The 27,186-nt window shown below is 48.1% G+C and overlaps 3 protein-coding genes across 6 annotated transcripts in view; 2 read left to right on the top strand and 1 right to left on the bottom strand.

Annotated features, from left to right (window-relative positions):
• Nucleotides 1-373, bottom strand: part of Gckr (glucokinase regulator) — a 30,557-nt gene extending 30,184 nt beyond the window's left edge. Inside the window, exon 1 of the mRNA NM_013120.2 lies at nt 137-373. Coding sequence (NP_037252.1) covers nt 137-196 — 60 coding nt within the window. The 5' untranslated portion in view covers nt 197-373. The remainder of the gene's footprint in view (nt 1-136) is intronic.
• Nucleotides 374-1,847: 1,474 nt separating this feature from the next.
• Fndc4 (fibronectin type III domain containing 4) lies at nt 1,848-5,528 on the top strand. The gene is given in 7 exon segments (NM_001427209.1): nt 1,848-2,252; nt 2,429-2,574; nt 2,664-2,779; nt 2,932-3,136; nt 3,528-3,617; nt 3,912-4,036; nt 4,259-5,528. Coding segments are annotated over 6 exon segments (705 nt in total). The 5' UTR covers nt 1,848-2,252; nt 2,429-2,441; the 3' UTR covers nt 4,295-5,528.
• Nucleotides 5,529-6,586: 1,058 nt separating this feature from the next.
• Ift172 (intraflagellar transport 172) overlaps nt 6,587-27,186 on the top strand; it is a 39,399-nt gene continuing 18,799 nt past the window's right edge. Inside the window, exons 1-18 of one of the 4 annotated variants that reach the window (XM_039111607.2) lie at nt 6,587-6,806; nt 10,848-10,991; nt 11,209-11,321; nt 11,736-11,775; nt 12,026-12,091; nt 12,321-12,400; nt 12,513-12,600; nt 13,656-13,870; nt 14,769-14,892; nt 15,280-15,375; nt 16,736-16,897; nt 17,248-17,301; nt 17,497-17,600; nt 17,766-17,851; nt 21,141-21,253; nt 21,939-22,106; nt 26,492-26,628; nt 26,863-26,970. In XM_039111607.2, the coding sequence (XP_038967535.1) occupies nt 6,768-6,806; nt 10,848-10,991; nt 11,209-11,321; nt 11,736-11,775; nt 12,026-12,091; nt 12,321-12,400; nt 12,513-12,600; nt 13,656-13,870; nt 14,769-14,892; nt 15,280-15,375; nt 16,736-16,897; nt 17,248-17,301; nt 17,497-17,600; nt 17,766-17,851; nt 21,141-21,253; nt 21,939-22,106; nt 26,492-26,628; nt 26,863-26,970 (1,937 nt within the window). In that variant the 5' untranslated portion in view covers nt 6,587-6,767. Of the gene's footprint in view, nt 6,807-10,847; nt 10,992-11,208; nt 11,322-11,735; nt 11,776-12,025; nt 12,092-12,320; nt 12,401-12,512; nt 12,601-13,655; nt 13,871-14,752; nt 14,893-15,279; nt 15,376-16,735; nt 16,898-17,247; nt 17,302-17,496; nt 17,601-17,765; nt 17,852-21,140; nt 21,288-21,938; nt 22,107-26,491; nt 26,629-26,862; nt 26,971-27,186 lie in introns of those variants that run through there. The other 3 variants (NM_053792.2, XM_039111609.1, XM_039111610.2) reach the window with 3 other exon arrangements.

Genomic DNA, 27,186 nt, shown 5'->3' on the forward strand with positions numbered 1-27,186 from the left:
GCTAGACCCTGTATCAAAAGCCAAAAAAAGAAGAACAGAAGGAAGAGGGAGGGAGAAGTCCAGAGCTGAGGCCAGTCCAAATTTAAAAGTATTTTAGGAATCAGAACAGAAGACTGAAATTGAGAAAGGACCTCACCTCCCATTCACCAGGCTCAGGGGTCTCGATCACATGCTGATATCGTTTGGTGCCTGGCATGGTCCCACACTGTGGACCCTCCGACCTGCCTGCCTGTGCAGTCACACAAACTGTTCTGCTCCCAATAACTTTGCTTCCAGTTGGCAGGGTCTTATCTGAGCTATGGAGATGATTAACCTAAGAACCCTGCCTCTCAGAGCACCACCCCTATGCCCCTCTCTTCAATGCCCTTTCCTGTCCCTGGCTTCTAAGCCTCACAGGAGCTCCTGAGGGTCCTCTTTGCGCATGCTCTGTCTCGTCAGCTTCTCTCTGCTTTGCCTAGGAGAAGAGGACCAGAAGTTCTTTACTTTTGCCCTTCAGGCACAGTGCCCTCAGGAAGGCTGAGAGCCTGGATGTACAGAACACGCAGGTCAGAAAGAATCCCTGAGCAAAAGAGCTCTGTGGCCCAAATGCCTCCGAAGTCCAGAGATCGGGGTCAACAGAAGCCAGAGGACTCAGGTCATGGCTTGATCACATGTCAGCATGCAGTCCTTCCCTGTCCCACTGGCCCATTTTATCGGCTCTTCTCAGAAAGAAAAGCAACAGAAGCTCCCGGGCCCCGGGTGTGCAAACACTGAACTGGATATCACAGAGGAATTTCACAGAAATAGAAATACTGTAAGAACAACGAGGGCCGAAGAAACTGCCCTAAATACAGGCAGTCTCTATTTCTCCCGACCCAAGCACTCTCTCCCAAATTGCAGACATCACTGGATACATGGACACTTAGAAGTCATGGTTGGCATTGTTTTTACATAAGAAAACGGCCTCACACAAGTGGTTGATCATTTAGGATCACACAGATTTCACACCCAGCTAACATATGAAACAATTTAAGGACCTAACATGTTTACTGAATGACTACAGCAGCTAACAAGTTGATCCAAATGAATGATACTCATTCATACAGTGGCAGAAGGTTTTTAAAGACCCTTGTCCAGTGTTTGACATCCCAACTGTTTCCATATTTGATATTCTAAAAACAGTTCCATGTTTCTATGCTTTAAGGGTGGGAAACTTGAGGTGCAGGTTAACAGATTTCTCTCAAAGGAAAGAGTTATACATGCGCGCGTGCACACACACACACACACACACACACACACACACACACACACACACACACGAGAGAGAGAGAGAGAGAGAGAGAGAGAGAGAGAGAGAGAGAGAGAGAGATCTGCTTTTAAATTGTTCTTATGTGCCCAGCACTCTTTTTAAGTCCTCTCCAGTTTTCATAGTGATGCCAGGCACATAGAAAATGATCAGTAAATATTTGCTGAATAAATGAAAGAATGAATGAGAAAGCGAACGGAATCAAATCAGATCATGAATGGGAAAGAGACTTAAAAGCTGACGCAGTCTCCAAGAGATTGTTAAAACAATTATTATCTCCATCATCCTCTGCTCTTGGCCCCCTCCTGCATTCAGAGATGGAATGCCTCCTCCCAACTTGGCTAATTTCATGCATGGAAGGAGGGGCTCTCTCGGGTGCCCAAGACCCTCGCACTGGCCCTCGGGTGCCCTAGTCAGTTCATCTGCTAGAGCAGGGAGGGTGAAGGGATAGGGGCCCGGCAGGCCGCCATAGGGAGGGTCGTGGGAGGAGCCCAGGGAGAACTGGGCTGGGGCGGGGATTGGGGGGAGGGATGACGGCGGCGAGAACCCCAGCGGGGCGGGGCGGGCCCGCGCGTCCCAGCCCGGCTGCAGCGGAGCGCGCGGGGCCAGCTCTGCAGAAGGCGGCGGCTGGCTGGCCGGGACGGTCACATCCCGCTGCAGGGGACCAGCTTCGGCCGCCGCACTGTCCTCTGCACCGGGGACGCAGGCCAGCTGCCAGGCCTCGCCGGCAACGCCCCCCACCGCTCAGAGCCAGACCAAGCGGGGCCCTTGGGAAGGCTGGGGGCCCCGCAGACCCGCCGCCCGCGGCCACTCCGCCTCTGCCCTCTCTGCCCGAAGCTCGGCCGTCGCTGCCCGTCTTGGCGGGCCCGTGTCGGGATGGGGTAGGGCCAGCACCAGTCTGGCGATGGGCCGCCCTCTGGGCACCGAGCAGCCCCCCGAGGCCTGACCGACCACGAGGACCCGGGAGGTGGGTGTGGGCTGATCAGACCGCGCGGGTGGGGGTTGGGGTGGGCACCGGGGTTATGCGGAGGCGGGAAAGGCGCGGGGAAAATGGGCTCTGGGCCCTGAGAAGCCTGGAAGAGCTGCTGCATCCCACTTGCGTTATGGGCAGCTCCTGACCCCCTCAACTCCTGCCTCCTCCAGGATCCTCGCCTGGATGTCAAGCGGATGCCTCTGGGCCCCTCCAGCAAACTCGGTGGAAACCATGGCTTCTTTGATGCCTCTTTCCCCATATCTGAGTCCCACGGTCCTCCTGCTGGTCAGCTGTGACCTGGGTTTTGTGCGAGCAGGTGAGTGAAGAGGATGCCCGCAGTGGGGGTCCGTCAGAGCTAGTGTGGAGGTGACACCTTTTAACCTGTTAACACTCGGGCACCCCCAGACCGACCTCCCTCTCCTGTGAATGTGACGGTCACTCATCTCAGAGCCAATTCGGCCACTGTGTCCTGGGACGTCCCAGAAGGCAACATCGTCATTGGCTACTCTATTTCCCAGCAAGTATGAATCACCCCGTTTCCCCAACCTGTGCCCTTGGATCTCCGAACATCCCTCCAGTTTCCTCCACACTATTCCTTTTGAGTGCTTGGATGTCCTAAGTTAGGCAAAGGACTGGAACTAGGCTGCCCTCCTTTCTCTCCATCTCCTTGCAGCGACAGAATGGCCCCGGGCAGCGTGTAATCAGGGAGGTGAACACCACCACCAGGGCCTGTGCTCTTTGGGGCCTGGCCGAAGACAGCGACTATACAGTGCAGGTCAGGAGCATTGGCCTTCGGGGAGAGAGCCCCCCAGGACCCCGGGTGCACTTCCGCACCCTCAAGGGTTCTGACAGGCTGCCCTCCAACAGCTCCAGCCCAGGTAAGAGCCTGTGTTAGCGGTTTTTTTAACCTGGCTTTTAGCCTCTCGTTTACTTGCTTTAAGGCTAACAACTGTCTAGCTCAGATGAATAGGATGATTTAATTCCTTTTACTGCCAGGGAAGGAAAGAAAAACAGGTGGGCAGGGGACCAGCTCTAGAAGATGCTGCTAATGAATCCTTTGGGGGAAGGGCTTTTAAGCATCCTTTTACCCAAAGTCACATCATACCCGCCACAGCCTGATCTGAGCAAGTTCTATACCACCCTTTGATCTCAAAGCCTTCTCCCTGAGCAGGACCACCCCATAACTTCAGGCTCAGTACATCTCCCTTCTGTATGTGACAGAGCTCTCCAGTGGGTCCTTTGTAACCCAGAGAATGGCTCTCTTCCTAGGTGACATTACAGTGGAGGGTCTGGATGGAGAACGGCCATTGCAGACAGGGGAAGTTGTCATCATTGTGGTGGTATTGCTCATGTGGGCTGGTAAGTACCGGATAGGGAAGCAGGGACTTGGGTCTGAGATAGTGGGAAGTGACGATGTATCTGCCCAATACTGGAGAAAGGGGAGAAAAAAGCAGTGGGGGTGGGGTGGGGGTGGAGGGAGGTAATCGGGACAAGTTCGAGGAGGGAGAGAGGCTACTGCAAGCCCAGAGATGAGGGTTGCATGGGCACCAGGAAGTCAAGGATTCTCTAGTTTCGTGGATATCTCAGTGCCCTGCAAGGCTTCAAGAACCTTGAGTCAAGATGGAGGATCGGATGGCATTGTTGTGTTTTCAGCTGTGATCGGGCTATTCTGCCGTCAGTATGACATCATCAAGGACAACGACTCTAACAACAACCCCAAGGAGAAGGGGAAGGGGCCTGAACAGAGTCCTCAGGGAAGGCCAGTGGGGACCAGACAGGTGATGTGGGACCAGTGAGTGTGAGAGGGGGGATTTGGGTGCAGAGGGATAATCAGTGAGAGGCAGAAGAATAGGGTGGGTAGGTGAGTGTACACGTGTTAGTGTGAATGTGTGTGTGCGCGCGCGCGTGTGCATTGATTGTCTGGGATGAACAAGTCCAGAAGGCAAGGGTGGCACATTGACCTTTCTGGAATTCAGGATGGGTAATTTTTCTCTTTACAGAAAAAGTCCCCATCCATCAACACCATTGACGTTTGAGTGAATGAAGAACCAGAACCAGAAGAGAGGATACACTCACTGTATGACTCTGTGGGGGTGAGGCAGGGCCAGGGAAAGCCTATGATGGTGATTTGCTTGAGACTCCCACAAGGCAGTACGCTCCCAGAATCTCAGGCTGGTACCCATCCTCTTTCCACTGTGAGCAGGGCCAGAATGTAGGTCTGATAGACTCTGTACCCTTGGGCCTGGAAGTGGATATCAAATAGAGCATCTCCTCCCATCCCCCAGGTCCAGGGGAGAATCACTTATTCAACCCTATTCCACTAGGTCCTGAATAGGGGCCCCATGTCACCTGTATCAGGACTATTGGCACCCACTAGCTGCCCCTACAGCTTGCCTCTGGGCCCCGGAGAGGGGTGTTTCTATCAGTGTTGCCCTCCTCCAGTAAGAACGATCTGGGCCTAGAGGCAGCGGGTGTACTGCACTATTCCAATGTCTTCCACGGAGCCTCCGGTGCTCCTCCCTCACCTGGCAGTCCCTCCAGCTGTAGGTGATCTCACCCCTGGGACGTTTTTTCCAATAAAGGTTCTTGGACAAACTGGAACTGACTGGTATACGGTATGGTATGCTGAAGACATCTCTACACCTTGTCAGTTCTCCTCACGCCTCCACCGACCTGAAAGGACAGAGTCATTCTAAGATGTTTGCATCAATGAATCCATGTTTTCATCTAGGATGGGCAGAGAAAGACAAAAGGGAATGGGGGAATGGAAAACCAGCGGCCTCCCTTCTTTGTCTTTGATGAATGAGAAGAGAGAAAAATGAGAAGTCACAGATGTTTTCATACCAACGGAAACCAGGCCATGTCACATAAAAGGGCCAGTAGTTTGTTTTTTTTTTTTTTTTTTTTTTTTAGTTTTTGTTCAGGACCTTGTGTGTACTAATCAAATGTTCTACCCTTGTGTTATATAACCAATTCCTTCCCCACTCTTTTGACTCCACCACTCACTTTGAGGAAATGGTCCGAAGGGCTGAGTTGTCTTGGGAACTGACGGGAGAGCAGTCACCATTAATGTGCCCTTGGTGCCATGTGTCCTCACCCCGGGCACACCATTGCCTCTTCTTCGTTTTCTTCTTCATCTATGTCTCTGTTCACTCAAAGTTAACAATAATTGTAATCCATAAATGAGTTTATATTTATACTCTAACATGTCCAGAGGATTCTAGAAATAAAGCTGAGGGGTTTGGATGCCCCTGTCCAAAAAAATTATAATTTGACTTCTGGGACCTATTTGTTACCTGTGGGAAAAAAAAATGGGACCTGTACTCTACTGGTTCTTAATTTTCAAGAGGGATGAGGTGGCAGGAAGAGAAATACTCGTTGCCACTGGCAACTGCTATGTGCTTAAGGCTTTGGACCCAGCATTTGCCTGGAGAGCATATGCTATGCTTTTAGGGGGGTATAGGGCTTGCCAACCTTGGACCATTTAGAGAAGGCCTACTGATGACGTTTCTGCATTTCATTCGATCTCTCTGATCTGTTTCAAGAAATGAGACCAAAAATTGTTGAAAGGATCCCAACCAAACTAAGAAGACGATATCTTTTCTGCTTAACCAATCCCTAACCTCAGGTGTCATGCAGCTCTAAGCAGGGAGGGGAACCAAGTTCTGGTCTTCCTCCCTCACTGACCCATAGAAACATATGAATTTCAGCAATCAGGCTTGAACTCGTCGTTTACTCAATGACCAAACAGGGTGCCTTTTCTTTCCCTAGCCAGTGTTTCCAATATATCCACCAAATCCTGGATAACTTCCTGAGAAAGTCGGGCAGGGAGGCAGTGAGTTAAGGAGAGTGGAGTCTTCTTGCGGGAATTAAAAGGTTATTAGCTGTGGGTTGGATCCCGGTTCCACCCTTTACTAGCTGTTTTAACTTCGGTGGCGAGTCACCCCTTTAATCTGCCCCCTGGTGTGTAAACTGTGCGAGTGTCACTGCTCAATTCAAACACAGTACCAGGTAAATCCTTGAGCTTTCACTGTTACCTATCAGTATTGAGTGGCCTCCCGCAAGTCAAGTAAGTTTGGGGAGGACGTGAAGGTTTCAGTTCTGCGAATTGTCTTTCGCCTCTCGTAGTATCTGCCTTGCTTTCCTCCAGAGTTTAAGCAACTAAAGCGCACCTGCCCAGGTAGGGCAATAAGAAAAAGTAAGGATTGGGTGAAGTAGAAGCCCGACCGGGATGAAGACTTGTGGGCGGAGCTTTGCGTTAACTTTGCATGCAGCTACGGGATTGGTCGTGGAGAGAATTCGACAACCCCTCTTGTGGTCCCGCCCTAGGACTCACTGCGCTTGCGCACGTCCCGTTTGCAGCGTCGCGAACCCACTACGTGACCTTATGACGTGTGTCGTACTCACGTCGCCTGTGCGTCAGCCGCTAGAGCCGCCGATGCTTGGCGGGTTGTCCAGGTAACCGTGGGAGTTGTCTCGGTCAGCGAGCATCCGAGACCGGTGTGCGTCATGCAGTTGAAGCACCTGAGGACCCTGCTGAGCCCTCAGGTGAGGAATCCCATGCCTCTCCCATTCCCCCGCCACCAGGCGTTCCCAAAGGAAAAAAAAAAAGTGAGGGAACAGAAGTTCATACTTTTGAGCGTCTACTTTGTGCAGAAGATTGTGAAAGATCTTTCAGCAGGCGATATGCATCGCTAACGACTATAAGCTTTCATTGCATCACCTACATCAGTTAAGTGTCAGGCCCCAAGCTTAGGCTCTACCGGATCAAATCCACCCGCATTACTACGTCAAGGCTCTTTCTGGAGGGAGAAGCGCATATATAGACAGCGATCCTAACTCTGCACAGGATGAAATAAGCGCTTTAGATATAAGCCCTAAAAAAGGTAGAGCAGAAGCTTAACCCTTTTTTGGATTGTGAAAGTGTGTCTTCTCAGATGAAGAAGAGGCTGGGCACTGGGAGAGAAGCCCAGAAACAAACGAAGATTGGGTTTGGGAGTGAAGAGGACGGGATTCATGTCTTAGTTTAGCTCCAACATTGACTTGACCAAATGGTATCTCTGGCTTTAACCCTTCTCCTAAGCAGTCTTTCCATCGCTAGCTTCTTCATCTGGTAAAGAATAGGCACAGTGAGGAAAACTGTAAGCGACTTAGGAGAATGTTAAGTGAAGTTCTACACAGAACAGAACCTTATAAGCCTTGGTGGCACAGGCTAACAGTCTCAGCAGTTGTGTGGGTGGGAGGGGTCAGGAGTGCAAGGCCGTTCTTGGCTACATGGAGAGTTCAAGGCCAGCCTGGGTTACACGAGGCTCCTACAAAAAAAGAAAGAAAGAAAAGGTCAGTGAGGAGATTTGGTGGATAAGGAGGTACTTGCCACTAAGCCTGACCACTTGAGTTTGAGCCTTGTGACCCATGCAGTAGAAGGAAAGAACCAGCTCATGCAAGTTGTCCTCCGACTGCCACACATGCCCCACCCACCGTAAATGTAAGGGAAAAAGATTATAGAGCATTATAAACTGAAAAGCCATGAGAAGGATGACTGACAAGAGAGAAGGACACTCCCAATTGAAAGGACAGGCTAACAAACACTGAAGAAGGTTGGCTATGGGGGAAATGACTCATCACCGGCGTGAGAAACTGAGTTCAGATCTCCAACACCCTCTTCAAAGCCAGGCACCCCTGTAATCTCAGGGATGCAAAGGCACACAGGTGGGTCCCTAGAGTTCTAGTTCTAGTCTTCCAGCCTAGCCAAATTTATGAGCTTTCAGTTCAATGAGAGACTCTGCCTTTAAAAAAGTAAGGTGGAGAATAATTGTGAAAATACTTGATGTTAACCTCAGGCCTCTACACGCACACACAGACAGGCACATATAACCCCTGTGCCCCGACACACACAAACTTACATACAGACAGACAGACCTACATTCAAAACAAGTATGCAGTTTGCAGGAGATGTTGCCATTGGTAGAGCATACACTTAGCATGTGTGAGCCCTTGCATTCTTCTGTAGCACTACAAAAACAAGTCCCTTACCTGACTGTGCTGTCCCATGCATGTAATCTTAGAACTTGGGAGACTGAGGCAGGAGGATTGCTGTGAGCTCAACGCCAGTCTGAATACATAGCAAGACCTTTTAAAAAAAAAAAAATAGAATATCCAGGCACGATGGCTCATGCCTTTTGTCCAAACACTCAGGAGCAGCAGCAAGTAGATTTCTGTAAGTTCGATGCCAGTCTGGTTTACAAAGCAAGTTCTAGGGCTATATAGAGAGAACCTGTCACGAAAAATAATTCTAAAAGTCATGTATGGCAGAATTAAGTCATTGATACATATGCCACAACAGCGTAATTAAAGACATTAGGATCACAGCTTATGTATTCAAACGTATACAGGCTCAGATATTGCCTCGCATCTGCCATCTAAAAACTTATATATAAATAAACCCAAGCAAGTTTCTTAATTTTCAATGCCTCGATTTCTCCATCTGTAAAATGGGAATAATAATAGCTTCTACTTGAGAGTTATGAGAGGTGGTACTTAATGGGTGTCAAGCATTTGTGAAAAATGCCTGCCTGGCTCTGTTTCACTTAACTCACAAGACAGCCCAGTCAGGGCACTTATTGTAGAGAAAGGAGAAGTCGTTGATCCCTGAGCTTGGGAATGTTTGCAGAGTGCGCTGACAGTAGCGGATGGAGCCCTAGCTCAGTGGTAGAACAATTAAAAGTTGTGCTTCTTGCTGAATAAACTGGTACTGTAATCTGTAATTTCAAAATACCCTAATGGAAATATTGGCAGTAGAACCCTTTGGTCTCTTTTAAAAAAAAAAAAAAAGAAAAGAAAAATGCTGTCGCCGTGCAGCTGGGCCAGATGCCCAGGATGGACTCAGCCCAGGAAGGAGGGTGATCAGCCAAAGCTGAGGAAGCACCTGGCCCCCCCCTCTAACCTCCTGTGTGAATGCTCAGGTCATGGCAGCCGTGCTGGCGTGGCTGTTTTCTGGCTCTGGTTTGGGGATTTGGGTGCAGTGATCCTCTTCCCTTCTGGCTCCAGAGGTATTTGGGTTAGGTGTGGGACGTAAAAGTTCGTCAAGCCAGACCTCCTGTAGCCCAACTGGCCAATCAGACATTTGGACTAGGAGCTAAGTTTTATTTCAAGAACAGAAATCTTTAGTGGCAGAGCCTGAGGGGACCACAGCTGAGAGAGACAAACAGGAAGAGTGACGTCACTGGGTGCTGGTCACTTATTTTCTCCGTTGATTTATTTAGTTTTTTTTTTTTTTTCCCGGTGCTGGGGACCGAACCCAGGACCTTGCGCTTCCTAGGTAAGCACTCTACCACTGAGCCAAATCCCCAACCCCTTATTTAGTTTTTTTAAGACGGGGTCTCACACAGCCCAGGCCGGTTTCAAGCTTGCTGTGTAGCTGAAGAAGACCTTAAACATATGATCCTCCTGCCATCAGCTCCCGGGTGCTGGGCTTACAGCCACTGCCACATTCTCTTTGTCTATTTACTTACTTAGTTTTTTGAGATGCCAGGGGGATCGATCCCGGGGACCAATGAATGCAAAATGAGCACTCCTCCGACTGGGCTATACGTCAGCCTTGGTGAAGGTCATTTTTAACTCCAGACTTTCAAAACGCGGGGAATTAAGCAGGGAAAGAGGCCTTGTCTCCATTCTCCAGTAAACAAGTCTCAAGTCTAGTTATGTTACTACTGATGTCTCTCCCATTCCCTGCTTCAAAGACTCTCCCTGGGGTGGCCCCTCTACGCTTCCTGCCCTTCCTCCACTCTTTTGTACAAACTCTCAGGTCCCTTAAACTGCAGATCCTTGACTTCCTCGTGCTATCCACTACATCTGAAGTAATTCACCATTCAACGGTATCTGTCCTTCAGAATTTAATTTTGATCATTTAAGCATAAAATTGTCTTGGGCATCTCTAAATCATTACTGCACTCAGTACATTTTCTTCTTGTGGGACCTTCCAATTTTGTAGCATCTTATTAGGTCCCAGGGTAGGTTCTATGATTTGCTCTTTGTCTCTCTGTCAGCCCTTGGCCAAGTGCCTTTCTTGATGAAATGCTTGAAAACATTAATTGAATGAGTAGCTATAAAGACAAACATTTATCAGATGAATTGATTTTCTTTTTCAGTAGCAGACTTGAGAAATGAGGGAGCAAAGAGGCTATTGCTTTTGGAACAGTTGATGCCTTTGTATCATGAGTCTCAGACAGCACGTTAGGGGCTTGGGAGTTGGGCTGGTAGGTACAGTGTTTGGTTAGCCTGAGGTGAAGCCCTGGGTTCCTTCCCCAGACGTGAATGCCTTGGATCCTAGCACTCGGGAGGCCTTGGGAATGGGAAATTCAAATCACCCTTGGCTACAGAGTGAACCTGAGGCTAATCTGGATTACACAGAGCTCACCCATTCCTGTACATTCCACATATACAAAGCATTTCTTCTATTTTGTTTCGTTTTGAGAGAAACACTGACAAGAAGAACGTAAAGCAAAGCCACGCCAGGGGCTGATGAGACTGGAGATGCTTTGTGCATGGTAGACCAGCACCGGGCTTACATTACTTCTTTCCCCTCTGCAGGATGGAGCTGCGAAGGTGACCTGCATGGCCTGGTCCCAGAACAATGCTAAATTTGCTGTCTGCACAGTGGACCGAGTGGTACTGCTGTACGATGAACACGGGGAGCGGAGAGACAAGTTCTCCACCAAACCAGCTGACATGAAGGTGGAGAGGACCCCTGCGTGTGCCCCGCGCCCCGCTGCGCCCCGCGCCCTGTGTCCTAACCTATTACCCTAGGAAACGTTGTAATCTGCCTTCCAGCCCTGGGCCTGGGAAGTGGTCCACCCCTTTTCTCAGCACGAATCTTGTGGGTCTATCAGGATATGTTGTGTGTCTTCTTTTCTCTTTCATTCATACTCATTAATTTTGTTTTGATTCCCAGTATGGCAGGAAGAGCTACATGGTCAAAGGCATGGCTTTCTCTCCTGATTCCACAAAAATTGCCATAGGACAGACTGACAACATCATCTATGTCTACAAGATAGGAGAAGACTGGTGAGGACAGATGTGGGGATTGGGGGCGTGGCCTGCAAAAGAAGAATTAGGCATGAGAAATGCCTCGCTGGGGTAGCGATGGGGTGGGAGGGCACAGGAGTGATTGGTGCCAGGATCAGGTGTAGGAGGCAGAGACTTTAAGTCTGCTGTGTTCATGCCTTTGCCTCCTCTGCGCGTCCGTCAGTCCCATGCCTGGCAGAATGAGTCTAAGGCCATCGAAAGTCCTGCAAGCCAGTGTGTTGCCATCTTTGATGTAGCTCCAGGGCGTCTTGGGCACCTGCTCACATCAGACCTCCCACAGAAGGATAGGAGACACCAGTGGGCCAGGAAAGGTTTCCTGTCTTGTCCCCTCCACCACCACCACCATTTTGGGGCAATGACTCTAAGCGTGCTTCCTTTCTTTTCGTTTGGCAGGGGTGACAAGAAGGTCATCTGCAACAAGTTCATCCAGACGGTAAAGTTCAGAGTCTGTCTGCTTGTGACTGTAACCAGGAGTCACCTTTGCTAATGTCTAGAGCTGGTTTGACCTGCGAAAGGATGGCACTGCCTGGCTGCTCCTTGTCCCTTACTAAAGAGAGCCCAGCTGTGTTCCCTCCTTGTAGACCTCCCCTGTAGAAGACTAGGGTGCTGGCTGTGGTGGGTGCCAGGTGTCATAGAGGTGCTGATCCACACAGGCTGGTTGTCCCTTTACCTTCTGCATACAGAGTGCCGTCACTTGTCTGCAGTGGCCTGCGGAGTATATCATTGTCTTTGGACTGGCTGAAGGCAAGGTAAAGAAGGGCAGGGAAACTGGGATCAGTGTTAGGTGGGGAGAATGGTCCTGGGGAAGGGTGGGGGCAGCAGGGTTCATCCTTTCCCCTGGAGACCAAGTGTGCACGCAGAAGGATGCACGAGGACCAGTTTTGTACATTCTAGAGTTTTGTCTTTGTTTCTCAGGCCTGGGTGAGGTTGAAAGTGATCTAGACAGACCTGCGTGCATTCTTTGATTTTTTTTTTCAGGTTCGCTTAGCAAACACAAAAACTAACAAGTCATCTACTATCTATGGGACAGATTCCTACGTGGTAGCGCTGACAACCAAGTGAGTTCCAAAAGTAACACTGGGAACCGTCAGGCACGAATGCGGGACAGAGAGCAGCCTTTGTCAGCGCTGACGGCCTGTCCCTCTGTCTGCCTCTCCCTCTGCTCTTCAGCTGCTCTGGGAAAGGGATTCTCTCGGGTCACGCGGACGGCACCATCGTTAGGTATTTCTTCGATGACGAAGGCTCGGGAGAGTCACAGGTACGCTTACAGCATACTGCGGGGCAGCGTGGACATTCCCGGAGCCCTCCCGGAGGGCAGCTGCATGTCTAAGCACCGAGATGGAGCTGTCGGGGGAGGACGCTGGGAGAGTGTGATCTTAGAAGCATTTGGATGCCGCCACAGAGATTTGTGGTTAGGAAGCTAGAGCTACTATTTATAGGGAGGAGTGGGTGGCAGGGACCTTGAGAGAGGGGGAAATAAAGCCTCTAAGGGGGATACAAAGTGAAAATTATTTCCATTTATGTAAATATATACATATACACAAATATGTGTACATATATACATATTTATGTAACATATATACATACAAATGCATAGGGGGAAAAAACCAGGCCAGCAAGATAACTCAGCAGGTAAAGGTGCCTGGTGCCAAACCTGACAGGACCTACGTGGTGCAAGAAGAGAAGGGACTTCTGCGAGCTTTCCACTGTCCTTCACCCATGTGTTTACACACGCAGTGCACACATGAGATGCACACACGCAATGCACACAGGCATGGACAGGTACACATACAGACTCATACAAATAAGACGTTAAAGAGCTAATTCTCTTCTTTAAGAAAGAAAAGATAGGTGTAAAGGGAAACTTTCATGTTTTACTCTGTATAATTCAGTACCGTCTAAATCATTTACATTGTGAGCTACCTGTATAATTAATTAGATATAGCCTTCCTTGAAAAAGAAACCATATGCTCTCTTGGGCATAGACAGTGTTGGCTACTGTGTGCTGTCTCTTTTTGGGTGGCCTCACTAGAACATACCCGAGATCTCTTAACACACCAACCACTATGTTGCCATTTCTTTAGAGTACAATGTCAACAAGTGAGTATAAATGGTATGTGTATGTTCATGATACAAAGCGTAATTTGCTGAGTCTTTAGGATTAGGGTGTGTTTGTGTGGGAAAATGCTGGCAGGAAGCTTTTTTTTCCCCTGTGGACTGCTATGGTCAGTCAGGAATGTTTGGATCTACCACTAGGACTGAGGGATTTCTAGGGTGCCATCCTCAAAGTAAAACTGAAATGTTGTGTCTCAGGGGAAGTTGGTTAACCATCCATGCCCACCCTATGCCTTGGCCTGGGCCACCAACAGCATTGTGGCTGCTGGCTGTGATCGGAGGATTGTGGCCTATGGAAAGGAAGGCCATGTGCTACAGACTTTCGACTATAGCCGTGACCCTCAGGAGCGGGAGTTCACCACAGCTGCTGCAAGTCCTGGAGGCCAGTCTGTTGTTCTTGGAAGTTATGACAGGTAGGTCCCCTGTCCAGTTGCATCTCCTACCCTCCTTCTCTGTAAACTGCGCTGGACATGTCATTGTGAACCTCAGCAGAGCCTGGACAGAGGCCATGTCTGTTGAAAAGGATGCTCAGATTGCCATCCGTTGGCACGTTGGCAGTTTCAGAGTGCAGGGTGCTGCCTCCGCCTGAGATTCCATGGCAGACTGCATCACCGTCTCCATTCCCCCTTGCCTCCTTCAGACTTTGAGTTTACCCACAGGACCATAGTTGTTGCTTCTATGTTGAGGGTCCTTGAGAAGAAGGCTGAGCAGTCATCTTTTTGCCTCCAGTGCCTACGTTGGCATCTGGTGTGTGGTTATAGCCACCGTTTGGTGAGTGGATAAAGAATGAATGGTCAGATGAGCAGCTAGGGTCTGGTCCCCTCTGTCTGACAGTCCTTTTGTCTTTCAGTCTCATGTGTTTCTGTTTGTTCCTCTCTGCTTTGAATCCCACATTTCTCTCTTCCTCTGCCTGCATTCCTGGCAGCTCATCTTTTTTGTTTGTCCTGATTTCTCCACTTCCATCGTTTTGTGTCGTTTTTTAGTTTTAAGAAAGTGTCTCACTCTGTAACCCTGAATAGCCTGGAACTCACTAGGTAGACCAGGCTGGCCTCAAACTTGCGGTGACATTCCTGCCTCTGCTCCCAAGTGTTTGCATTACGGGTGTGCACCGTTTTCTTTCGCCTTGACTTTGCAAACTCCCTTTGAACCATTTTTGCCCTCCCCTGCCAGGCTGCCTCTCTGGCCTGCCTTGCCGGGCTGTTGTTTGACCTTTGCTTCCTTTTCTGGTAGAATGAGACTGCTTTCTTTTAGTTACTTATCTTCACTCTTTTGCTCCGCCCCATCTCATCTAAAAGCCACAAACCTTTCTAGACTTCGGGTGTTCAACTGGAGTCCTCGAAGAAGCATCTGGGAAGAGGCAAAGCCCAAGGAGATTGCCAACTTATACACAGTCACCGCCTTGGCCTGGAAGCGGGATGGCTCTCGGCTCTGTGCGGTGTGTTATTAGTAACCCCTTTCTGTATTGGGGATGGTCTCCAAACTAGAATAAAAACTCCTTATGCCAGGGCACTCCACTGTGGCGCTAGGGAAGCCCAGTTGCCTTGTGACTTCAACCTAAAAATCTGCTGTTAAAGGCAAAAAGGGGAATGTACACCATTGGAGGCCCCAAGGGACAGAGTTTTCCAGGCCAGCCTGTTTTCTCCTTCTTTATCCAATCCACACGTAATGCCTGTAAGGCCTAGGGTCACCACCTTTTTTACTGAGAGGTCCCAAACCTGCCTGCCCTTTGCTGACCACTCGTCTCTAGACTGTTACAGCAAGGTTTGAGGTCTCCAGGGTAAGTGCACCGTGAGCTTCCTCTCATGCTGTCTCTCTCCCTCAGGGAACACTCTGTGGTGGGGTGGAACAGTTTGACTGCTGCCTCCGAAGGAGCATTTACAAGAACAAGTTCGAGCTGACATATGTGGGCCCTAGCCAGGTGAGCAGCCAGTGGGCTACGTGCTGAGACCTGGGGCTCCTACATCTGTGTAACACTTCCCCACCTGCTGGCCGCAGGCAGAGCCTCAGCTTTAACCTTCATCCCCATGGCAGAGCTGTGGTGGGGAACAGAATGTGTCAGGGTAACTTCCTGGCAACTCCAGAGGAATCGATGCCTTTATCTTCCTGGTGTAAAGCTCTCTGCACCAGTGCTGCCCATGAGAAGTGTCGATGAGCAGGATTACAAATGAACCTTAAAGCTGGGGGACCATGTTGTCTTAGAGGTGCCCTTCTCACGCCCCGTTGTCTTAGAGGTGCCCTTCTCACGCCCCGTTGTCTTAGAGGTGCCCTTCTCACGCCCCGTTGTCTTAGAGGTGCCCTTCTCACGCCCTGTTGTCTTTTTTTTTTTTTTTTTTTTGGTTCTTTTTTTCGGAGCTGGGGACCGAACCCAGGGCCTTGCGCTTCCTAGGTAAGCGCTCTACCACTGAGCTAAATCCCCAGCCCCAAACGCCCTGTTGTCTTAGAGGTGCCCTTCTCATGCTCCTGTTGTCTTAGAGGTACCCTTCTCACGCCCCGTTGTCTTAGAGGTGCCCTTCTCACGCCCCGTTGTCTTAGAGGTGCCCTTCTCACGCCCCGTTGTCTTAGAGGTGCCCTTCTCACGCTCCTGTTGCCCTTCCCTTTCTTTATTGTTTATTTGTTTCTTTTTGTATTCTCCCACCTTTGTATAGACCCACACACATAATTTACAATCTTAAACAAACAAAAAAGACAATGTGGTCCATGATTCTGAGGCCAGCCTGGTCTACATAGAAGGAGTTCCAAGCTAATCAGTGCTACACAGTGAGACCCTGTCTCGAAAACATGCCCTGGAAATTACAGCAACAGTTGAAGAAAAAGAAAATCTTAGCATTCAGGAGGCTGAGGCAGGAGCATAGCCAGTTGGAGGTCATCTTTGGCACATAAGTAGACCTTTAAAACCCAAAATAATAATAAATAATAATAATATATATTTATTATCATTTACTATGTTTAATTATCAACTGTTAATATTTATTTTACAGCAATCTGACTTAATAGGTACTGTACTCAGAGCTGTAGAAACAAAGTGAGGAATTGGTGTGATTCAGTGGAACTTTCAGAATCCAATGTGTCATGAACAGCAGGAGAGGGACTGTGGAAGTATTTCCTAAGTAGCAAATCCCCGTGAGTGTAAGGTATCGCCATCATCAGCCGCATCCCAGGCCAAGTGCGGATGCAGGCCTTAGCTGTGTTCAGCATCATGGCGGTGTGTGAGGGGCAAGCACCTTTGCTCCTCTTCTGTGCTGGGAAAGCCCGAAGGGCTCAGACTTGTCCCTTACCAGGTGATTGTGAAGAACCTGTCTTCGGGGACCAGGGTGGTGCTCAAGTCACACTATGGCTACGAAGTGGAAGAGGTGAAAATCCTGGGAAAGGAACGTTACCTGGTGGCTCACACTTCAGACACGCTGCTGCTGGGAGACCTCAACACAAACCGCCTCAGTGAGGTGGGGACCGGGGACACAGGCTGGGTAACGGGTGTCTCGAATAAATCCTGGGGACCAGCACCCCAAGAAGTAAGATCCCCAAAAGAGGCCCTGACACCCTGATGGTGGTGACCTTGTTTCAAGGAGTGAGAGGTAGAGAAGCCTGGAGCAGGAATTCCCACAGTCGGGCTGTTTTTACGCCCGACTCTTGGACGTGTAGGAGTGAGGGCAAGGATCTGATACAGGGCATGTTTGGAGTGTATGAAGCCAGCCTGAACGAGGTCTCACTTCCTCCCCAATGGCATCCTTCCTTCCGGCCTTGTCTTGGGTGGTGTCAACATTGTCTCTGGTGTCTTCTCCTCACTTTGCAGATACCCTGGCAGGGATCGGGTGGCAATGAGAAATATTTCTTTGAAAATGAGAATGTAAGTAGAACTCAGCCCCACCAGGCCAGCATTTCCGTAAACCCCATTCCAGTCCTAGTCAGAGGCTGAGTGGGCAGGGTGGAAGGCAGCAGGTAGAGGGCGGGATCACACAGGAAAGCATAAGGAAAGAAGTCACCCTAAGCTACACTACCCCCTCCACTGCTTTTTTCCATGCCTCCCTCCCTTTCTTCCCAGGTCTGCATGATCTTCAATGCTGGAGAGCTGACCCTGGTGGAATATGGGAGTAACGACTCCTTGGGTTCTGTGCGCACTGAATTCATGAACCCTCACCTCATCAGGTAACCTTACAAGGCTCTCTGAACCCTTGAAAGCCAGAAGAATTCCTTGTGAACTTCTAAACTGTGTTTAGACTGCCCCCAGATCAGTCTGAAACTTCATCCATATGGTCCCAGAACCCTCACTCAGACCCCAGCCTATACCTCACCATGTCCTTCTTGTTTCAGCGTCCGTATCAATGAGAGGTGCCAGCGAGGAATGGAAGACAATAAGAAATTGGCTTATCTTGTTGATATTAAGACGATTGCTATAGGTAAGATGTGCATGTAACTGTAATACCAAAACCAGATACCTGTGCTGCCTTGTGTATCACAGGATTGTGTCAGTGAATAAGCTAAGAAAGGCATCAGGTAAATGCGTTTTTACAGTGGTCATACACAATGGTTAAGTCCATGTGGGCATGCCTCTGTGTAAGTACCTAGCTGTGGATACAGATATACAGGCCTGTCCATATTCACAATCTCATGTTCTCTGGTCCAGCAAGCTGTGAACAGTAGCGAACTATCAGCAACTGCAGGAATTTTCCTGCTTAGATATCATCAAATCATAGACTTTTTAGAACTAGAAGGGCCATCATTTTTAATCCCTTATTAGTAACTAGTGACAATAGAAACTTAATTTGCATTCCACAAGTATTCCATTTATAAATCTTAATCATTTTTGCCACCAGATGTTGCAGACACCAGGAGTAGCACAGTACCCTCCAGAAAGTACAGACATAGACTACACACACAGCATGGCTGTAAGAGCAGGACTCTGGTCAGCCAGCCACCCTGCCTGCACTTGCTGCAGTGTGAGTTTACCAAGTTCCTTAGTCTTTCTCACACAGTGGGAACAAAGTCAGTACCTACCTCGGACGGAAGCACTTAGATCCTAGCCTGACATAAAATCGTTTAGCAAATTCCGGCTGTTGATAGTCATGACATATTATTAAAACGTGCTTACCCACGTCTAGTTCTGCCGAATCATAACATTTTGTCGTATTTACAATGAGTCTTTTGCTTCATATCTTACTCATGGCATTAAAGTGTTACGTTTTAGAAGATTCGTTTTTACTTTATATGTATGGCTGTTTTGCCTGCGCACATGAGAGTGTGTGAACCACGTGCAAGTCTGGTGCCCCTGGAGGTAATGCCACTCTCTGAGTCTGTGCTTAGAGTGGAACTGCTGGATCGTAGAAGAGCTGCATTTCCAACCTCTCTAAGTGTTTCTGGGCTGCTCTCCATGGAGGTTGACCAGCTTCCCTCTGTCCCTCTCACACTCTCACGAGTCTCGATTGCCTGGGGTGTGCAAGATGCTCCTGCATTTCATATTGTCGTTACTCAGATGTCTTCTGTGAATTGCAGTTCTCATTCCCTGCACATTGTGAAAGTCAGTCATCTCTGTTAGAGAAGCGAAAGTCTTTACATATATACGTGTACATACGTCGGTGTGTGCACGTGTAGCCTCTGATGGTTACTTACATTGCAGATTTTTTTTCCTCAATCTTTGGCTTGACTTTCTCTTTAGTGTCTTTAGTATTCAGACATTTAAACATGGTGTTAAACTTATTTGCACATTGGACTTGGGGAAAGCGTGTACGCATGGCATTCCAGTGGAGGTCAAAGGGTAACCTGAGGCAGCGGGTTCTTTCCTTCCTCCATGTGGGTCTAAGGGATCAAATCCCAGCCTTGCATCAGCACCTTTAAAAATTAATGTGGGGGCCATCGAGTTGACGCACATCTCCAGGTGCTCGTCATCACGCCTGAGGCCTTGAGAGGGAGAGAACTGACTCCTGCAAGCTGTCTCCTGATTTCCCATGTGTTCCTTGCAAATTAAAAATAAGTAAATAATGGTAATTAAATGTTGTTCTTGTTTTTTGAGACAGGGTTTCTCTGTAACTTTGGCTGTCCTAGAACTCACTCTGTTGACCTGGCTGGAAAAACCTTTAATTAAAAATCAATTGAGGTTGGGATGTAGCTTGGTGGTAGAGGACGGCAGGCCCTGGGTTCAGGCACCAGCACTGCCCGTATGGCAGTAACAGTGCTGCTGATTTTGAGGTCTTGTTTAAGGACTTTTCCCCTATGCCCTCCTATACTGTTACATTCTTAACTTCTGCTTTCCACCTGGACTTTATTTTTGTATTTGATGTGGGTAGGGTGTTTATTTCTCCCATCTGTTTAACCATTTACCCACTGACTTGTTATGCCATTCCTGTCACAAATGAAGCTTTCACACACATATGGGCCTCCTCTTAAGATAGATTCCTATTTCATGAATATTACATTTCACATCTGAGTTCAGAAATGCAGGTATCTGCAGTGAAAATGATATGTAGGCCAAGAGGCCTCAGACTCTAGTGGCAATGACAAACTATGAGATTGCAGACAAATCCATTCACTCCAAAGGGTTGATTTTCTACACACACACACTTGTAGAATTTTAATACATGTAATATATAATATAATATGATTTTCTACATATATATTTACATAATGTATATAATTCACACAATATATATAATTTACACACATACACACATTTACATATGTAATATATATGTGTAAATATATATAAATAAAAAGAGTTTGACAGTTGTCTAAGTCACTAGTCCCTTTAAATATAATGAAAATCATTGACATTTTCCCAGAAAAGGTACATATACATAAAATTTTGCATGTAGTTTCAGGGTTCACGGGGCCCTTGCTGCTCTAACATGGCTGGGTTTGGCTTTGTTTTGGTTACTGTTTTGTTTTATAGTTTGGCGTTTTAAGATAGTGTCTCATGTAGCTCAGATTTGCTTTGATTTCCTGATCCTCCTGCCTCAGACCCTTGAGTACTGGGATTACAGATAGGAGTCACGATGCCTCCTCATAATCTCTGTGTGTGAGCCACTGAGCTCACTGAGCCTGGCTGACGCAGAGGCTCCTTCTTCTGCCCTGTCCCCGTGCTCCTGCACTCTTCCGTGCTGTCTCTCCTTGAGCACCGTGAGCTTAGGTGGTTCCTTGGAGTGTGATGTCCCCAAGGCCACTTCAGTCATCAGTTATCTCTGAACTCAGTAACACTCACCCATTTTCAACCTGTTGTTTCCAAACAGGGTCAGACTTGGTAGCTGGAGCTGGCCTATACAAAGAAGGGGCTAGCCTCAAACTCCCGATAGCCATGTACCACCATTTCTCTATAAGACCTTTTGTTAGCTCTAAAGTCAAGTAAAACCATCTGTAATTCTAGACAAGTCCCTTAACTTTCTTGTCTGTGTCTGTGGCTATGGCTGCATCTAGCCTGGGTTGGACTCAAACTTGCGCTGTGACTGGCTTTGAACTGATTTTCCAGCCTTCACCTCCTAAGTTCTGGGACCAGACATGGAATAACACGTGGCAATACCCAGTTTTTGAAGCATTCTAGAAAATTTGTTCTGTATTAGTTTTTGCAGACCCCACTGATAGCCCTGGACTGATAAAGTGTTCTTAAAGCCCAGCATGATTATAAGACCAGAGTTCTTCAGACAAACTGCAGCCTTAGACATGGCTGCAATCACCCTTCTTATCCTGTCTTCTTTGCAGTGGATCTGATCGGTGGCTACAACATTGGTACTATCAGTCACGAAAGCCGTGTGGATTGGCTGGAACTTAACGAAACTGGGCACAAGCTTCTCTTCAGAGACCGGAAACTTCGTGTGAGAAGGGTTATTCGTTCGGGCTTAGGCATAGGTTGGTCCTGAGGGTGTGAGATAAGCTATTACCAGGGACTATGGTGGGCAATGCAGAACTAAGTTCTTGGTTCTGTAAGCCATTAACATAGCAGAAGGAACAAAGGACAGTCTGTATTCTGTCACTACCTGTCCTACGTACCCTGAAGGAGATGGTCTTATGATGGGGACAAAGTCAGGAAGGGCGTTTAAGAGTTGGTTTCTCTCTTACTGTTCACAAGTCTGTGTTCTCATGAAGCTATGTCTCCCTCCCCAGGTCTGGCTGACTTTGCCACACTTAGCTCAAGGCATGGAGGCTGGGTGTGTAGTCCCTCCTAACCCTTTTCTCGATATGGCATCACCAAAGGGTTAGCCTCTCTTGTGGTTGTCCATTTCAGTGAACGAACCACTGTGAATTGTCCGCTCATTCAGTTTTGTATGGTAGCCTCTTTAGTCTGGTCCAGGCTTACTCTGAAAGTCTGACCTTCACCTAACCACACCTTGGCTGTAGGTCTTAGCTCATTTGCTCATCTCATTCTTGACCAGAGTTAGGATATACCAACTTAGAGTAAACTCCAGGGCCTGGACACTCATTTTACCACTGCGGAAATGGGCAAAATCAGATGATGTCACGGCACCCCACACTAACTGTGCTGTCTCCCTCCTCCTCCAGTTGCATCTGTACGATATTGAAAGCTGCTCTAAGACAATGATCCTGAACTTCTGCTCCTACGTGCAGTGGGTTCCCGGGAGTGATGTGCTGGTGGCTCAGAACCGGAACAGCTTATGTGTCTGGTACAATATCGAGGCACCTGAGAGAGTCACCATGTCCTCTATCAGGGTATGTGGATACCAGGAGACCCCAGACATGTGTCAGTGTAGTTCATTAGAACCCCGAGGAGAAGACTGTGCAGGCTGCTTGGTTTTCTCCGTGTACCACCCACAGTCTCTGATGAAACTGGCAAGCGCAGCCTGCACCCCCTCCCTGCTAGTGGCTTGGCCTCCATCATCCTCCTTGTGGTAGATTCCTAGAGATGAGCTCGCAGGGACCTGAGACTGTATGACGTCACTGTGTGCGGTTCTATCTAGTCTAGAAGTTAGACCCAGTGGGAGGGATGGTCCCATGGTCACCCTTGTACCTGTTCACTGTTATGGGCCATTGAAAATTCCTCCCTCCTCAAATGACACACAAAACACTCCACTTTTCCATCCCAACATCACACACACACACACACACACACACACACACACACACACACACACACACACACCCTCCTGTTAGAGATGTCCTCGAAAGCTTAAGGAGTGTTTAAAGGCTCAAGTTAGCCGACCTGTAACCTTCTCTCTCCTACGAGGACCTTAGAAGTCTTTAATTTTGATTACCTCCCTTTTTCATTTATAGTCCAGTATTTTAATTCTAATGCTTAAATTTTTAAGTTATATTTATATTGTGTATATGCGTACATACACACATTCATAGACACCATGGCATGCATTTGGAGGTCAGAGGACAGATGATGGGAGTCAGCCCTCTCCTTCCACCATGTGGTACTGGCGTTGAATACAGGCCATTCCGTGCCTTTGCCTGATGAGCCATATCTTCAGCTCTTAATTCTACTTCACTGTTGCTGCTGTAGCTACTGCTGCCATGCTGGTATCAATCACAGGGCTGTAGGTACGGTGCACAAGTGCTTTCCACTGTGCCTTAAACTATATGCAGTGGGTTTCCAGAAGTAAGCCTTCAGTTTATTTTTTTTTTAAGAAAAGATTTATGTATTCTTTATGTGTAATGTTTGTTTTACCTACATGTATGTCTGTGTACCACATGCATGCCTGGCATCTGTGGAAACCAGAAAAAGGTGTTGGGTCTCCTGGAACTACTGTTACAGAGGTTATGAGCTCCCACGTAAGGGTCAGAGCTAACCACTGAGCTATCTCTCCAGCTTCAACTTTGGGCTTTCAGTCTGGCTGCAAGCCCATGCTAGTCTTAAACTTTCTACACTCCTGCCTTTACTCCTCAGGGCCTCCATGCTGGAATTACAGCCACCATGCCTGGCTCATAAGCTTTTTTTTTTTAAACTCCCAAAATAAGCATCATTCATATTTTCTTGCTTTCTCCCCATCCTTCCACCCAGTGGCCTAGGACTGGGACTTCCTCCGGCTGGCCTCCTGCCTCTCCCTCCCCAAGTGCTGGTATCACAAGCATGGCCACCACACACGGCTCACCGCATCAGTAGTTTTTATAGACAGAACTTGGATTCACCACCAGCAAATTTGTTTCCTACCTTTCTTCCTGCAATGTTGGTCTTCCCTCAGGAATGGTTTTTCTTCTTAGAGAATCACTTAGAAATCCCTTAGGTGAGAATCTCATTACTGGAAAATTATAACCTCTCCATTTTTGACGATCTGAACAAGTTTTTGTTTAGCTTTTGTTCTAAAAACACTTTTAGACTCAGTACCTAAGTGTAAACCAACAGCTAACTTTTCATAGTGTTTTGTAGCATGCTATCCCAATAATTCACTTGCATGTTCTGAGAAATTTATTAGCAGCTCTTTTCTCTTTGGTGGCTTTGAAGATTTTTTTTTCATTTCTAATTGTGTATGCGTTCGCGTGCGAGTGCGTGTGTGCGTGCATGTGTGCGTGCATGTGTGCGTGTTTGTGCACATGCACACAAATGAGGGCAGGTACTTGCTGAGGCCAGAAGAGGGCATCAGATCCCCTAAGCTGGAATTACAGGCTGCCCTGAGCTACCCAACTTAGTCTCTGGAGACCAAACTCACATCCTCTGCCATCATGGTGCACACTCCGAGCCTTCTACTCAAGCCCTCTTTGCTTTTAAAACTACTTTTCGGGTTGGGGATTTAGCTCAGTGGTAGAGCGCTTGCTAGTCCCCAGCTCCGAAAAAAAAAAAAAGAAAAAAAAAACTACTTTTCTTAGTTGTTTTGACACTATACTATAATTTTTCTACATGGTATTTATTTTTCTTTGTCATGACTTCTTGCTATCTAGGACAGACTGGCCTCAAATTCCTGGGCCCAGGCAATCCCTGCCCTAGCCCTGAGAGCTGGGCACTGTAGGCACAGGCCACTTACCAGGTTAGAGGTTGGGGGTTATCTAGTGAATGGCTAGCCACTGACCCTATGCATTGGACATAAACTCTCTCGTACTGAGCTGTGCCTCTAGCCTTTATATATACATTAAATGTCATTCCATCCAGCACCTGTTGTGTTTCCTGTAGTTGTGAACACAGATGCCTCTCTGGTCTTGGGAACTTGTCAGCCTTCCTCTCCAGGATTCTAACCAGGCGTAGGCTGCACTCCTCCTTGTGTCTTGTTTGCCTTTTCAACCTCTCTGTGTTTCTTCTTGCCTGTGAACATTCTGGAGATATCTTTAGCTCCATCCTTCGGTCCAACCGTTCAGTCTTCACGCTTGCCTGCTGCCCAAGTCGCCAGTAAGGTTTTACTTCAGAAGTTAAATCTGGGCTGGGAACGTGCCCATGCTCAACATCACAGATAAAATTCCATTTGACTCTCTTTTTCCAGAATCCCGACCACTCCATAACTTTTCCTTACTTAATTTTCCATGTCATCCCTGTATCTCTAAACACATCTTATGTGGTCTTAGAGCAACACATGGCTTATTCTTTTTAAAAAAGATTTATTTATGCATGTATTTTATATATATGATGGATGCTCTGTCTTCACGCACACCAGAAGAATTGGATCCCATTTCAGATGATTGTGAGCTAACATGTGGTTGCTGGGAATTGAACTCAGGACCTCTGGAAAAGCAGTCAGTGCTCTTAACCACTGAGCCACCTCTCCAAACCCCATAACTGCTATTCTTAATACCTAAAATTCTTAAAGCTCTAAAGTTGCCTATAGTTACACTTTATCCCTTCATACTGGTTGTAGAGTGTGTGTGTCGCTGTGTGTGGTGAGCATGCACGCTCCCACTCCTGTTACTCTCACTGCAACTTCAGATCTGGTTTTGGAGCCTAAGGTGGACTTGTTTTCTACCGTAGATGGTTTGCTTGCTTCTGTAGCAGTCGGTCTGTGCCTCAGCCTCTCCATCCTGCTAAAGGGCTCCAGGCTCACCTTCCTGATCCTGTGGTTGCCTTCGGGGCAGCTCTGCCTCTCCTGCTCGATCACTTTCCGTCTTCCGTGCTTCTTGGCTTTTTCTCGTCTGTCTCCTCCTTTTTATTTTTATTTTTGAAGAGGGACGGGTAGCATAGACATTTTTAGTGATGTCTTCCCATGAACTTAGTATCCATGAAAAGAAAAGGTATGTTCTGAGTTCGGGTTCAAGTTGTAATTTAAAAGGAGGACCCTCACGAATAGTCTGGTGCCAGTGAGATGGCTCAGTGGATGCCGGTGCTTGCTGCCAAGTCTGACAGCCTAGGTGCAGTCTCCAAGGCCCACGTGCACAGACGCACATGCACTAAACAAATAAACGTAAGAAAAAGAATATATTTTAAAAGGAATACTTAGTCCGGGAGTTGAAGATAACTCATTCGGAAATTGCTTGTTTTGCAAGTAGAGGGACCTGAGTGTGAGTCCAGAGCATACACCGAAAAAGGTGAGGCATTGTTCACACTTACAACCCTAGCCCTGGAGAGGCAGAGCTAGGCAGGTTCCTGGGGCTCAGCCCAGCTTACTTGGGAAATGCCAAGGCCAGAGAGAGACCCTGGCTCAGGAAAGAAAAGGTGGGAAGCCTGAGGAATGACACTCAAGCTTGTCTTCTGGCCTTCTCACATGGACACATGCAGTCTACACAGTGACATGAGTACACACACACACACACACACACACACACACACACACACACACACACGTCTTAGTTATGTAACACTGCTGAAGAACTGGATTCCACTCCGTTAATGTCCCTCCAGGCACTGGAGCTGATGTCCATTAACTTTAACCCAGGGATACTACCACAGCTCAGGCATTTTTTTTTTTAATTTTTTTTTTTTTTTGGTTCTTTTTTTCGGAGCTGGGGACCGAACCCAGGACCTTGCGCTTCCTAGGCAAGCGCTCTACCACTGAGCTAAATCCCCAACCCCTAGCTCAGGCATTTTTATCAGCCTGAGAGAAGTACAGTGATAAGAAGCAAGGCCACTGTCATTCCCTCTGTGTGGACTCTGGGTTAAGTGAGGGAGGGCCTGCTCAGCAGCTGAGGGCATGGAAGCACTAACCTGGAGTTGGGTGGTGGGTGGACTGTTTCAGGGTGATGTTGTCGGTCTGGAGAGAGGTGGTGGGAAGACGGAGGTCATGGTGACAGAAGGTGTGACTACTGTGGCCTACACCCTGGATGAGGGCCTGATTGAGTTTGGAACAGCCATCGATGACGGCAACTACACCCGGTGAGAAGCTGCTGACAGCCAGTGTGGTGGTGAGCAAGTGTGGGTCTAGGGGACACCTGCAGGGACCCCTTAAACTGCCATAGCGAACAAGGTCCTGTGCTCCTAGGAAGAACCTAGACAAAAAGGGCAAATACTCGGGGCCTTTGTTCCTCCCCTCTTCCTGCCCAGCACCAGTGTTCCCATCCCTCTCCAGATCCCGCCTCACTCTTGCACTTTGCTCTTCTTCCTCTCCAGGGCAACAGCCTTCTTGGAGACCCTGGAGATGACCCCAGAAACAGAGGCAATGTGGAAAACCTTGAGCAAACTGGCCCTGGAAGCAAGGCAGCTTCACACTGCTGAGAGGTAAGAGCAGTGTGGATCTGAGGTGCCGAGCTAGGAGGCCTCTGAGCGCTCATCTGTGGGCTGCTCCTGTCCCAGGTGCAGGCACTGCCCCACCACCCCCACTGCAACACTGTGAGCCCTCCCTGGTGCATTTACAAACACCCGCCCACCCTAGATTTGAAGACTACACCTCTTAAAAAATAGTTTTACATTTCGTGTATAAGAATGTCAGTGCAC

The sequence above is a fragment of the Rattus norvegicus genome, chromosome 6 (genome assembly GCF_036323735.1).
Source record: "Rattus norvegicus strain BN/NHsdMcwi chromosome 6, GRCr8, whole genome shotgun sequence".
Lineage (NCBI taxonomy): Eukaryota > Metazoa > Chordata > Mammalia > Rodentia > Muridae > Rattus > Rattus norvegicus.